Raw genomic sequence first — 15068 nt, 5'->3', positions numbered from 1 at the left:
CTTTCAGCGTCTGGATTTTTATCACCGCAACGGAGAGTGAGAGAGATATCTTCGACAGTGACAGAACAGGAGGGATACAGGCGGTGGTGGTGGTGGTGGTGTGACACGTCAGAAAGAAATGTCAAAGAGAACCTCGTCATAAGGGGTGTGGCTGGCTGGGTGTGTAGAAAAGCATGCCTTGTGCTTGTTCATGGTATAAATAGAATAAGGGCCCAGTTTATACATTGGATGTATGGTTCATTTTCCTCCTTTGGCTCCACCAAGTTCATTCCTCCGCTTATGAACCAGTCCTTTCAGGGGGCAAATAGATGCCTGACAATAGAGGTCAACCGATTATGATTTTTCAACAGCGATACCGATTATTGGAGGACCAAAAAAAGACGATACCGATTAAATCGGCCGATTTAGATAGGATAGTAATAATGACAATTACAACAATACTGAACGAACAATTAACACTTTTATTTTAACTTAATATAAATACATAAATAAAATCTATTTAGTCTCAAATTAATAATGAAACATGCTCAATTTGGTTTAAATAATGCAAAAACAGTGTTGGAGAAGAAAGTAAAAGTGCAATATGTGCCATGTAAAAAAGCTAATGTTTAAGTTCCTTGCTCAGAACATATGAAAGCTGGTGGTTCAATATTCCCAGTTAAGAAGTTTTAGGTTGTAGTTATAAAAGGAATTATGACGCGTCGACTATTTCTCTCTATACCATTTGCATTTTATATACCTTTGACTATTTTATGTTCTAATAGACACTTTAGTATTGCCAGCCTAATCTCAGGAGTCATAAACAGCGCTGTGCTTCAAGCATTGCTAAGAGCTGCTGGCAAACGCAGTAAAGTTTGAATAAATGCTGCTGCCTACCACTGCTCAGTCAGACTGCTCTATCAAATCATAGACTTAATTATAATAAACACACAGAAATAAGATCCATAGGTCATTAATATGGTCAAATCCGGAAACTATCATTTTTGAAAACAAAACGTTTATTCTTTCAGTGAAATACAGAACCGTTCCGTATTTATCGAACAGATGGCATCCGGAAGTCTAAATATTGCTGTTACATTGCACAACCTTCAATGTTATGTCATAATTATGTAATATTCTGGCAAATTAGTTCGCAACGAGCCAGGCGGCCTGAACTGTTGCATATACCCTGACTCTGCTTGCACTGAACGTAAGAGAAGTGGCACAATTTCCCTAGTTAATATTGCCTGCTAACAGGAATTTATTTTAACTAAATATGCAGGTTTAAAAATATGTACTTCTGTGCATTGATTTTAATAATGTTTATGGTTAGTTACATTCGTGCAACGATTGTGCTTTTTTCGCAAATGCCCTTTTGTTAAATCATCCCCCGTTTGGCGAAGTAGGCTGTGATTCGATGATAAATTAACAGGCACCGCATTGATTATATGCAACACAGGACAAGCTAGTTAACCTAGTAATATCATCAACCACGTGTAGTTAACTAGTGATTATGTGAAGATTGATTGTTTTTTATAAGATAAGTTTAATGCTAGCTAGCTACTTAACTTGGCTCCTTGCTGCACTCGTGTAACAGGTGGTCAGCCTGCCACGCAGTTTCCTCGTGGATTGCAATGTAATCGGCCATAATCAGCATCCAAAAATGGTGATTACCGATTGTTATGAAAACTTGAAATCGACAATGCAGATTAATTTGGTCAACCTCTACCTGACGTAGTGAGCAGTCCAACAGGGCAACAGCAGAGAATGCATTCATTTCACTAAGAGGACACAAAGACACATACACCGCCTGTGTCAATAACATCAGCTGTGTGATAAGCTGTCAGACAGAGGTGAACTTACACAAAGCGACTTCTATACAAGTCAATATTTGTTTTTTGGGCCCCGCTGCTGCTGTGTACGTATACAGAGAGGAAGCCACACTAGGTGCCAAATGTATAGTAAGTCCACTACTAGAGTGGATAAATTACAGCCTGCCATAAAACTGCCCTGCCTAAACAAAGTTTGACAGATTCATACAGATGCACAACAGCTTTTAAGAGATATTAGCAGCCCACAAAAGGGAAGCATAACTGAGAAGTTAATCAAAGCCAGACATGTGGGAGCTTTATTAAATACTAGCAAGAACTCAACCTCTCTTTCTGCCATCTATTTTTGGCCTGAATAAAAAAGAAATGTGATTATTCACCATAGTCAAACTCAAATTCAACTGGGTGCATGAAAAAAAAAAAACAGGGATGTCCTGGTAACAGTAGAGCCAGATTGGGTGATCATTTATCCTAAATGCTAACATCTAGCATGGCTCCCAGGAAGGTAGCATCAGAGAGATGAAAGGCTGTGTGTACTCCTGATGGCATAGAAAACAGGCAGACTAACGATGCTGGCTAGAGCATCTTACTCCCAGCCACTCCGGGAAATGGGTGCTGGCTGACGACCAAGAGCAGCACAACTCCCATCTGAGCTGACGTTAAACACTCAGGAAGTCATCAACAACGGCCTCTCCCCAGAAAGCATTCCACCCTCCCCAAGTATGGCCTAATAACCTGGCTCACCCAACAGAACACTGGTAGTAACCTGGCTCACCCAACAGAACACTGGTAATAACCTGGCTCACCCAACAGAACACTGGTAATATCCTGGCTCACCCAACAGAACACTGGTAATAACCTGGCTCACCCAACAGAACACTGGTAATATCCTGGCTCACCCAACAGAACACTGGTAATAACCTGGCTCACCCAACAGAACACTGGTAATAACCTGGCTCACCCAACAGAACACTGGTAATAACCTGGCTCACCCAACAGAACACTGGTAATAACCTGGCTCACCCAACAGAACACTGGTAATAACCTGGCTCACCCAACAGAACACTGGTAATAACCTGGCTCACCGAACAGAACACCGGCACAGACCTTTACTTTACACACCCATCCATTTACAGTCTGTCTGGGACTGGGTATGAGGCTGCCGTCTATCACTGCATTTCCACACCACATGCCCAGAGAGTACTAATATAAAATACTTATTTTTGGAATCCTTTGTTTAGTCACCGACTTACTTTGTGTCTGAACAGCCCAAGCAGCTGACCAGGTCTAAAAAATAAATGGAAGAGAGCTCAAACTCAGTCACTGCTACAGACACACACCGAAAAGTGATCCCAAATACAGCTTTATGACTTACTGTTCTGAATATACACAATGAATCCAATGACAAACATTTACATTCCACAAAGACAACCTTAATGAATCACAATCAGCTTCACTGTCACAAAATCACACACCAGATTTCACTGCAATCCTTTACACACATTTCTCATAAAATGTTCTTTCAAAGGGTTTTGGTGCAGTAAAAATGTGAAAAGAATAAAAATGATAGATGTTGCAGTAGGCTGTTTGTAGTCCTCTCCAGCTTTGAAGGGAACAATATAACACAGTTCTGATTATTTCCAGCTGACAATCTCTTGATTCTCTGATATTAATCTTATATTGTGTTGATCACTATAGAATTGCAGAGCTACATCACACCCTTTAGATATTTTCATTGAGGGTTACAGTTGATGTTTGGTTCAGTGATATGGACAGTTAAGACATACATACATACATACATACATACATACATACGTACATACGTACCAGTACCAGTACCAGTACCAGTCAAAAGTTTGGACACACCTACTCATTCAAGGGTTTTTCTTTATTTGTACTATTTTCTACATTGTAGAATAATAGTGAAGACATTAAAAATATGATATGACACATATGGAATCATGTAGTAACCAAAAAAAGTGTTAAACAAATCAAAATATATTTTATATTCTTCAAAGTAGCCCCCCTTTGCCTTGATGACAGCTTTGCACACTCTTGGCATTCTCTCAACCAGCTTCATGAGGATTGCTTTTCCAACGGAGTTCCCAAATATGCTGAGCACTTGTTGGCTGCTTTTCCTTCACTCTGTGGTCCAACTCATCCCAAAGTATCTCAATTGGGTTGAGGTCAGGTGATTGTGGAGGCCAGGTCATCTGATGCAGCATTCCATCACTCTCCTTGGTCAAATAGCTCTTACACAGCCTGGAGGTGTATTTTGGGTCATTGTCCTGTTGAAAAACAAATGATAGTCCCACTACACGCAAACCAGATGGGATGGCGTATCGCTGCAGAATGCTGTGGTAGCCATGCTGGTTAAGTGTGCCTTGAATTCTAAATAAATCACAGACTATGTCACCAGCAAAGCACCCCCACACCATCACAACTCCTGCTCCATGCTTCACGGTGGGAACCACACATGCCGAGATCATCCGTTCATCTACTCTGTGTCTCACACAGACACGGCGGATGGAACCAAAATGATCACATTTGGACTCATCAGACCAAAGGACAGATTTCCACTGGTCTAATGTCCATTGCTCGTGTTTCTTGGCCTAAGCAAGTCTCTTCTTATTATTGGTGTCCTTTAGTAGTGGTTTCTTTGCAGCAATTCAACCATGTCTCCACTGAACAGTGGATGTTGAGATGTGTCTTAACTCTGTGAAGCATTTATTTGGTCTACAATTTCTGAGGCTGGTAACACTAATGAACTCTGCAGCTGAGGTAACTCTGGGTCTTCCTTTCCTGTGGCGGTCCTCATGAGAGCCAGTTTCATCAAAGCACTTGATGGCTTTCAAAGTTCTTGAAATTTCCCGGATTGACTGACCTTCATGTCTGTCGTTTCTCTTTGATTATTTGAGCTGTTCTTGCCATAATATGGACTTGGTATTTTACCGAATATGGCTATCTTCTGTCACAACACAACTGATTGGCTCAAAACGCATTAAGGAAAGAAATTCCAAATTAACTTTTAACAAGGCACACCTGTTAATTTAAATGCATTCCAGGTGATTACCTCATGAAGCTGGTTGAGAGAATGCCAAGAGTGTGCAAAGCTGTCATCAAGGCCAAAAGGGTGGCTATTTTGAATAATCTCAAATATAAAATATTTGAATTGTTTAACACTTTTTTGGTTACTACATGATTCCTTGTGTTATTTCATAGTTTTTGATGTCTTCACTATTATTCTACAATGTAGAAAATAGCCAAAATAAAGAAAAACACTGGAATGAGTAGGTGTCCAAACTTTTGATTGGTACTGTAGCTAATGAGATTATGGGTATTACTGGCACAATACAGTGGGAAACTGTGTGGCACAATAGTATACAATTTATGATTATAGGAAAGCCATAATGAGCCATTAGACTTAATCTGAGAAGCGATGCAGGGTGAAAACAATGGTGACCTAGGGTACGGTGACAGACTGAGATGGGTTGATAAAGTCTCCATGGGGCAGTGCTGGAGCCCAAACACTGAATCAGAGGCCTATGATCTTTTGACATAATGCGACAGTGGGAAGGAAACAAGCTGAACAGATAAATGGAACTCAGCTCTGACAGAGCGTGACATTCTTTCATTTCCACAGCTGTCCTAACGGGTGAGAAAACACATGCAAATAGAAGTTTCAGATAGGACTTTTTACTTTTTTGTTAGGTCAGAGCTTGCTGAACAGAGTTCCACCTACTTAGTGTGGGAGACTGTAGACAGTGGATATCTGTTGAAAATTACAAAGGTAAAGCAACCAACCACAAAATAAGGAAAAACAGATCATGCAAATTAGGACATCTAGAGCATGTACTTGTCTCTCACTATGGTGCTACTTGTTTATTATTAAGCAATAAGGCCCGAGGGGGTGTGGTATATAGCCAATATACCATGGCTAAGGGCTGTTCTTACCCACTAATGAACTCAGAGTGCCTGGATACAGCCCTTAGCCATGGTTAGTTGGCCAAATACCACAAACCCCCGAGGTGCCTTACTGCTATTAGAAACTGGTTACCAATGCAGTAAATATTTGTTTTGTAATACCTGTAGTATACGGTCTAATATTCCACATCTGTCAGCCAATCAGCATTCAGGGCTCAAACCACCCATTTAATAATAAGAATTATTAGTTATGCCTAGTTATGCACCTGTAACACTAAAGTGACATTAACATGCGACTGATGATTAATATGTGTACCCAGGAAAGAGATGGATAGACCTGGGAGATGAGCTATCCTTTTACTGGAACGCAGGCATCCCCCATGGAATTCAGGGCATGTTTGTCTGTATGCTAGTGAGCAAACAGAACCCTGTCAATTCAGCTCAGATCCACAGACAAGACAGAAAAGATCCAGAGGCAGACAGAAGACTCCAGCTGTGCTCAATGGGGCTGATATCATGGTAACTACTTTTGGAAAATATGAAAATTATAGTAACAAATGTTGTGAAATCTTTGTCTCACAGCATGAAATTGCCTAAAATATATGTCAAACCTACATACTTCAAGGAAAAACATGAGTTTCCATTTACTACACATGACACCTATAAAACATAGCAGCTGTTTAATTGTGGCCCAGACTAGAACAGGTGGGTATTGTCTGAGAGAGAGAAGATATCACATCAGCCTAGAAGTCTGATCAAAAGTGGCCTCCTCTGCATGGGACCAAAGAGCTGCCTGGTACAGTCCTCCCCATCCCTCACTGGGGTAATGGGAGACATTCGCTGTGAGAACAGACTGTGCTCTCCATTGGGCTGCAGCCCCAGTGAGGGTAGCCTGCTGGGCTCCCAGTCCTGTGGGTAGTGGTGCGAGAGCCAGGCTCACAAACGGTGTGCTGTACCAAGGGCTGGGCAGCAGGAAACCTAGGTAAGCCAAAAGAGAAGAGGGGAGCTGACAGTGAGCTGGCCGGGACACACAGACCCAGATCACTTTACAGAGGGGAAAATGCAGCTGGCTGTTCCTCACCTGACCACCACATTCACAGCTGGCCCAGGTTGCTGAGGGATGTGTTTCAAATTTCAAAGAATATTAAAGGCCTGCATTAGGGAAAGGGAAAGGGGGATACCTAGTCAGTTGTCCAACAATGTATTCAACTGTAATGAGTATTCCACATTTAACCCAACCCCTGTGAATCAGAGAAGTGCGGGGGGCTGCCTTAATCGACATCCACGTCGTCGGCGCCCGGGAAACAGTGGGTTAACTGCCTTGCTCAGGAGCAGAACGACAGATTTTTACCTTGTCAGCTCGGGGATTGGATCCAGCAACCTTCTAGTTACTGGCCCACTGTGCCATCACTGAACAGACTGAGGAAAGCAGAAAATAAAATAATGATTTATGGAAACGTTCACTACACAAAGGTGAGGCAGAAAATGGGTATACAGCCTCCCGGGTGGCGCAGTGGTCTAGGGCACTGCATCGCAGCGCTAGCTGTGCCACCAGAGACTCTGGGTTCGCACACAGGCTCTGTCGCAGCCGGGAGGTCCGTGGGGCGACGCACAATTGGCCTAGCGTCGTCCGGGTTAGGGAGGGTTTGGCCGACAAGCATATCCTTGTCTCATCGTGCACCAGCGACTCCTGGGGCGGGCCGGGTGCAGTGCGCGCTAACCAAGGTAGCCAGGTGCACGGTGTTTCCTCAGACACATTGGTGCGGCTGGCTTCCGGGTTGGAGGCACGCTGTGTTAAGAAGCAGTGCGGCTTGGTTGGGTTGTGTTTCGGAGGACGCATGGCTTTCGACCTTTGTCTCTCCCGAGCCCGTACGGGAGTTGTAACGATGAGACAAGATAGTAATTACTAACAACTGGATACCACGAAATTGGGGAGAAAAGGGGGTAAAATGTAAAATTAAATAAAAGAAAAAAAGGAAGAAAAAAAAATATGGGTATACAATTGGATCTAAAAGGAGAATCCTCTATATTTTTGCTTGCTCCAAAACCAATAGATTGACAGGTAACCCTACATTATAAAAGGTGTCAATGTTAGCAGGTGGTATTTAGTTAGCAGGTGGTATTAGTTTGCACAAAGGGAACATTTACTTGTCAGTAAAGAACAATGGGATTTTGGTTTGGAGAACAAACTGCCACCATGATCAACTACTGAGGAATACTAAGTAAGTGCCAAACAGAGGAAGTTGCTGTGTTAATGGCATCATGAATGGACACCATGAAGTGGTATCCTCTAATGTGATGCACTTTAAAAGACATGGCAGGATGTGGCATCACATCAGACAGCATATCTGTTTGAAGACAGAAAGGTCAACATCAGCTCTTCATAAAACGAATGAAAATGTTAAACTTTCAATAAAAAGCTAAATTAAAGAAATGCTCATTTTAGCCAGTTTTATGTTTAATTCGTCCTTTTAACTTTTCATTTTGCACAAACAAACCACAAGGGGTTACAACCAATGAGTAAATATCATTCAGAGGAGCTTCAGTGAGAACATTGTCAGAATAGTAAGGCTAAGACAAGCGTTTAACATCCATTAATAAATCTGATTCTTGATCCAGTCTGATTCTGCCATCTGTTCTGGAAGTCAGTGAGTCGGAACTTAGAACCTGTGTGATGGCTTATGGAACGCCACGAACATGAAGATGGAGTTTTGTAACAAAGACCAATATGTGTGGGATTGATAAAGAGGAGTGTAGGTTTACTGGATCTCTGTGAACAAATTGAACAAGTTCCCCAGAAGGGGCGTTCGCCCTGTTCTAGAGAAGGGCTCGAATTCCTGCAAAAATCTTTTCAGCATTGCAGGGTGAAAAAAAAAAAAAAAATGTAGCACAGGCTTTGAAATGGGGGGATATTACTGAGCATTCACCTCCCTGCAGGAAAAGCTGATAAAAACCATATGCTGTCATACTGACCTAGTATTCAGCATCTGCCTGTGAGTGATGCTGCCGCCTGGTGCTCCAGACAGTCAGAGTGACAGACTGCTTCTCTCCACACAAGCCAAATATTAGAGTTCCCTCAATGTGGCCCCAAAAAGCCTTTAAAAAAAAGGAAGAGTTTTGCACTGAGTAACTGCAGTGTGTTTCGCATTGGTGCATTACGTTCATTCTTTATCTCTGACATCAGACTAAAGAGAGGAGAATATCTGGGGAAGGTTTATTATTTGACAGAAAGTCTGTTTATGACGAGCCCAGGTTCTGACACATCCAGATGACGTACTATGATCTTGCACACAAAACAGCTACCTACTTTTGGAGCAAACCTGGAAAAACAATTGCTCCTTTCATGTCCAATTATTCCAGTGCTGCAAAATGTTAAGACGCAAGACGTATTAAATGTATTCCACCTGGTTCATTGAAAGGATACATTCAGTTGTGTCCAACAGTTTCATATAGTTTTGAATTCAACCTTTCCATTCTCTGATTACTGAATATTATGCTGTATAAACCTGTCACTGATGAAGGGATCTGTATATACAGTACATATGTTCTACTGTCATTAATGCTACCTCACCAGAAGGAAACCAGTCCATTTCCTTCTGGTCATTCAGCATGAAATTCAGCACCCATGCCAGGGAACCGCCCACAAGCGCTAGTCTAAATAAGAATATCTCCAACTTCAGCAGATCTAGAGGACTTGGGTTCACCGCAGCATATTACCTCTGAAGTGAGTCAGATTGTGCCTCAAGGCTAAAAGTTGTCTAATGCTGGCTCATCTAGATGTGTGCACAGCATGCTAAATCTATCTATCCTCATATCTGGGTTTATTCGTTGGAATCTACTACAGAAGGATGAAGATAATGTTTTTAAAACCATCATGAGCCTACAGAGAGGGGGTCGTCCAGTCATCAAACAATGTATATGCATGCATTTTATGGTACCCTCATACAGGAGGACAATGGGTAAACCATTTGAATTCAATCAATTTTGACAGCACCTCTTTTGATTTGAACTTAACCTTCCATACGTATTTGCCCATTGTAGAAATGGTCAGAAAGAGAAAGAGTGCTTCAAAAGATAAAAGGTGCTCAAAGTTGACCTTTTTTGCATACCCCACCTTACTATTAGATATCCATGTCTTTATCACTGGAAATGATACAGTTGAAATTTATATCATTTAAAAGCTTGCAAACAGGGTTGTCAAACTGTTTAATAATTTCCTTTTTTTGTGTTGTGCCCGCCCTCGGTTGAGACACACAACATGCTCTTGAATACAGGCTAATAAACGTACTAAAATGGGAATACAATTTAAAAAATTTGACTTTCAAATGGTATCACAAAGATGGTTGGAGGTCCACAAATCAGACAACGTTGACTTAAAATGGTAATATCTGTTTTACATTGTACTGTCAATCCTCCATAGAAAACCTATTGAAATTTGAAATCATAGATAATAGAATAGAGATGACCATTTAAGTTGACATTGGATGGTGAGTGGGCCGGCGGTCCTCTTTGTGGTAGTAGTTAGAAGTAAAAATGTAATTTCAAATTTCAACGGTGGACCAGTTAAATTGCAGTTGTCTGAAGGGATAAGATTGATATTTCCATGATCGGGCACAACAAAAAATATCAGATGATGTAGGGTCTAAGAAATGATCAAATAGTTTGACAACCCCGTTCGTATGTTTTTAAATTATATCAAACTAAACCGTTTATCTTTTCCAGTGATGAAGACATGGATGTCACATGGTATGGTAAGGTGAATGCACCAATTTGTAAGTCGCTCTGGATAAGAGCGTCTGCTAAATGACTTAAATGTAATGTAAATGTATGGTGTGGTATGGAAAATGGGTCAAATCTGAGCACCTCTATCACCCGAATGTTTTGTCATTCAGGTCCAAAAAGTCACTTTCTGACCACTTCTTCCATGGGCAAACATGTATGGAAAGTTTTGTTTAAATCAAAAGGGATACTGTCAAAAAGTGATTGAAATCATATGGATTTACCAACGGAAGATCACGTAAAAGAGTTATATTGGAACTCCTGTAATTGTAACATTGTTCTAATACAGTGCATTCGGAAAGTATTCAGACCCCTTGACTTTTCCCACTTTGTTACATTACAGCCTTATTCTAAAATTGATTTTTTTTTTAAATGCTCAATCTACACACAATACCCCATAAAGACAAAGTGAAAACAGGTTTAGACATTTTTGCAAATTTATTAAAAAACAGAAATACCTAATTTACATAAGTATTCAGACCATTTGCTATGAGACTCAAAGTTGACCTCAGGTGCATCCTGTTTCCATTTATCATCCTTGAGATGTTTCTACAACTTGATTGGAGTCCACCTGTGGTAAATTCAATTGATTGGACATGATTTAGAAAGGCACACACCTGTCTATATAAAGGTCCAACAGTTGACAGTGCATGTCAGAGCAAACACCAAGCCATGAGGTCGAAGGAATTGTCCTTAGAGCTCCGAAATAGGATTGTGTTGAGGCACAGATCTGGGGAAGGGTACCAAAAAATGTCTGCAGCATTGAATGTCCCCAAGAACACAGTGGCCTATATCATTCTTAAATGGAAGATGTTTGGAACCACCAAGTATCTTCCTAGAGCTGCCTGCCCGGCCAAACTGAGCAATCGGGGGAGAAGGGCCTTGGTCAGGGAGGTGACCAAAAACTCGATGGTCAATCTGACAGAGCTCCAGAGTTCCTCTGTGGAGATGGGAGAACCTTCCAGAAGGACAACCATCTCTGCAGCACTCCACCAATCAGGCCTTTATGGTAGAGTGGCCAGACAGAAGCCACACCTCAGTAAAAGGCACATGACCGCCCACTTGGAGCTTGCTAAAAGGCACCTAAAGGACTCAGAACGTGAGAAATAAGATTCTCTGGTCTGATGAAACCAAGATTGAACTCTTTGGCCTTAATGCCAAGCGGCACGTCTGGAGGAAACCTGGCAGGATCCCTACGGTGAAGCATGGTGGTGGCAGCATCATGCTGTGGGGATGTTTCTCAGCGACAGGGCCTGGGAGACTAGTCAGGATCGAGGGAAAGATGAACGGAGCAAAGTACAGAGAGATCCTTGATGAAAACCTGCTCCAGAGCGCTCAGGACCTCAGACTGGGGAGAAGGTTCACCTTCCATCAGGACAACAACCCTAGCACACAGCCAAAACAACACAGGAGTGGCTAAAGGTCTCAACGTCCTTGAGTGGCCCAGCCAGAGCTCGGACTTGAACATCTCTGGAGAGACCTGATAAAGGCTGTGCAGCGACACTCCCCATCCAACCTGACAGAGCTTGAGAGGCTCTGCAGAGAAGAATGTGAGGAACTCCCCAAATACAGGTGTGCCAAGCTTGTAGCGTTCTACCCAAGAAGACTCGAGGATGTAATCACTGCCAAAGGTGCTTCAACAAAGTCCTGAGTAAAGGGTCTGAATACTTATGTAAATGTGATCCGTTTTTTATTTTATTTTGTATACATTTTCAAAATGTTCTAAAAACCAGTTTTTGCTTTGTCTTTATGGGGTATTGTGTGTAGATCGTTGAAGGAAAGAAAACAATTTAATAAATGTTAGAATAAGCCTGTAACGTAACAAAATGTGGAAAAAGTCAATGGGTCTTAATACTTTCCCGAATGCACTGTATAACTTTACGTTTTCAGCTCGACTGTTAGCCAAGGTACATAGCTCAGTTACGTGGTACTGATGGTTTGTTCCTTGGATTCCCTTGTGGGAAACCAGATCTACAGGCTCCATACACTGAGCAATGGGAGCAGAGCAGACTGCATAACAGGGTTGACCTGTTCTAGAGAGACAACACATGGGATATGGACCTTCCTAACACCTTCCTAATGTTTTGTACACTGTGTATATACTGTCATTACCAACCCTGCCCTATGTCCATATCCCACGTGTTGTCTCTCTAGAACAGGTCAACCCTGTTATGCAGTCTGTGCACTGGGAGCAGAGCAGTGTTGCAGTTCTTGACACACTCAAACCGGTGCACCTGGTACCTACTACCATACCCTGTTCAAAGGCACTTAAATATTTTCTCTTTCCCATTCACTCTCTGAATGGCACACATACACAATCCATGCCTTAGTTGTCTCAAGGCTTAAAAATCCTTCTTTAACCTGTCTTCTCCCCTTCATATACACTGATTTAAGTTGATTTAACAAGTGACATCAATAAGGGATCATAGCTTTCACCTGGATTCGACTGGTCATTCTGTCATGGAAAGAGCAGGTGTTCCTAATGTTTTGTACACTCAGTGTACAGTACATGACATTACAAGTCAAGCAAAGTCTTTCAGTGGATTTGGGCAGAACAAATGATTTAAAAAAAGATTTATCCTTAATTAAATCAAAATACTGCAGTTGACTTGTTGGATTCAATAAACAGTACTTTAGCTGATACCCACAGTGGGATATCTGCCACAATGGCAATGGCCTCATGAACTGTGGTCTAAACACAAAGGAAGAGCCCACGCAACAGGGACAACTTTCTCCATAACTCTCTGGGATGACATTCAGTAAACAGGAGAAACCGGTCTCCATGTGGATAACACACAGGCTGTTCTCTGTCTCCTCTTCCATGACCAACCTGTTTTATTCAAAGTAGGGCCGTGCCAACACTGTACCTAGGAAGTGGGAGCTGCATGTGACTGTTTGTCAGTATAGGTGGTTGCTATAGGGACTGTATCTGCAGGCCACCTTTCTTTTACACCCCCCCCCCCCACAACAATTACAAATTAGAAGTTTTTTTCCATTATGCAATATTGGCTTAGTTGTGAGCAGTGTGACCCACCTGTATCACAGAGAGTAAACAAACAAGTTTAACAACAAACAGGGCAGGCTGTTTCCACTGGGCCCTCTTGATCTCAAGAGATCCAAGATCCAGTTTTCATCTTTAGCATGTCTCACTAAGGCTTTGGTATCAGATACACACTGTTGTCAAAAACATTTTATTGGTTTAATGTTTTACTATATCTCTGTCCACATACAAAATCCTGCTCAGTTAGTGAGGGAGGGCGAGAGAGAGTGTGAGGGAGAACTTTTATCATAAACATATGGTAGGTAGGTTACTCCTCAAATAGGAGGGAAAATAGTGGATTGGATTGTTGTTGCATTCTTATCAACATTCCATACAACCTGCTAGATCGGATTGAGACTAGAAGAGGCATTTAGTCCAAGTTGTTCTTTGAATTTAACTTTACACTGTAGCAAAACAAAATCTAATGATTTCAATTCCTGTCTACTTAAATATATAATTCCGTGAAATAGGCACTCATACATCTCGCTATGTTATTATTAAAAATAGGCAACTTCACATCAGCCTGTAAAAATGACTCTTGCAGCACCTTAGTAGGCTATGACTCATGACGACATTACCTTGTTGAATGACTAGCTAAACATTTCTTAAAATATTCTGGTGTCAATTTACAGGATGCAATTTCAACCTTATTTTACAATTTAGACAAATGATATGGTCATTCAGACTAAAACCTAAGAATATATTTCATAAAAGTACATTGTCGCCTTGCATTGACCATTTAATCTGTGCAATAGGAATATGCTGATTTTGCGATTTATAAAAAGGTTGACATGATATTTAACGTCATTGTGTCACGAATCCATCAGACCTCCATATATTTAAAAATCTATAAATAACTTTCACGTCCCTTTCAAGAAGAGACATTATCGTGTTCCTTCATATCCATATGACATGTTATCCAGAAAAAAATGGTCTGTAAAAGCTAAGTTATCTTACCATTCTTTCTCCTTCCCCAAACAGTTACAATGTATCCTTGTATTCCGTATTGAATAGGGGCTGTCTCAGTAGTCGTCTATTACTAAAAAATGTAAAACGTTGTTGTTTTGCAGTTGGCCAGCTAAGAAAACAAACAAGACAAAGTCTAAATAAACAATAGGATCGCAGACGCCTTCCAAGCAAGAACACACAGATTCTCCTCAGGACCAGCTTCCTCTGTCCATTCTGTAGCTATAGTCTAAACATGAATCGACATAGGAACTGAACTCAGGCTCTCGAATGCTGCTGTTGTATGTTTGAGCGGTGAAGTTAAACTTCGAGGCTGGTAGCTGACTGAACAGCCTGACCAAACAATCCATAAATGGAAAATTCGTCTTTAGCCCTCAGCCAATAGGAGAGAGGTCTGGAAGCGTCACTCCAGAGGGAATCACACCAGATGATTTTGGGTACGTTGGAGAACGCATTTGCTGTGGCTAAAAATTGTAGCGATATCAAATCAGACAAAGAAGAGTTTTGAATTTGATAAGAATTTATTCTGAAAGAGGACCATATTGTACAAG

General features: G+C 41.4%; 1 protein-coding gene across 3 annotated transcripts in view; it reads right to left on the bottom strand.

Annotated features, from left to right (window-relative positions):
* LOC139563062 (unconventional myosin-Ie-like) overlaps nucleotides 1–14842 on the bottom strand; it is a 57321-nt gene extending 42479 nt beyond the window's left edge. For 2 of the 3 annotated variants that reach the window (XM_071381323.1, XM_071381324.1), the window contains exon 1: nucleotides 14509–14842. In XM_071381323.1, the coding sequence (XP_071237424.1) occupies nucleotides 14509–14511 (3 nt within the window). In that variant the 5' untranslated portion in view covers nucleotides 14512–14842. Of the gene's footprint in view, nucleotides 1–8705; nucleotides 8829–14508 lie in introns of all 3 variants that reach the window. The other variant, XM_071381325.1, reaches the window with a different exon arrangement.
* Nucleotides 14843–15068: the final 226 nt, after the last annotated feature.

This window comes from Salvelinus alpinus, chromosome 33 (genome assembly GCF_045679555.1).
Source record: "Salvelinus alpinus chromosome 33, SLU_Salpinus.1, whole genome shotgun sequence".
Classification (NCBI taxonomy): domain Eukaryota; kingdom Metazoa; phylum Chordata; class Actinopteri; order Salmoniformes; family Salmonidae; genus Salvelinus; species Salvelinus alpinus.
The sequence above is the reverse complement of the archived record's forward strand: the minus strand, read 5'-3'. Positions and strand labels throughout refer to the sequence as shown.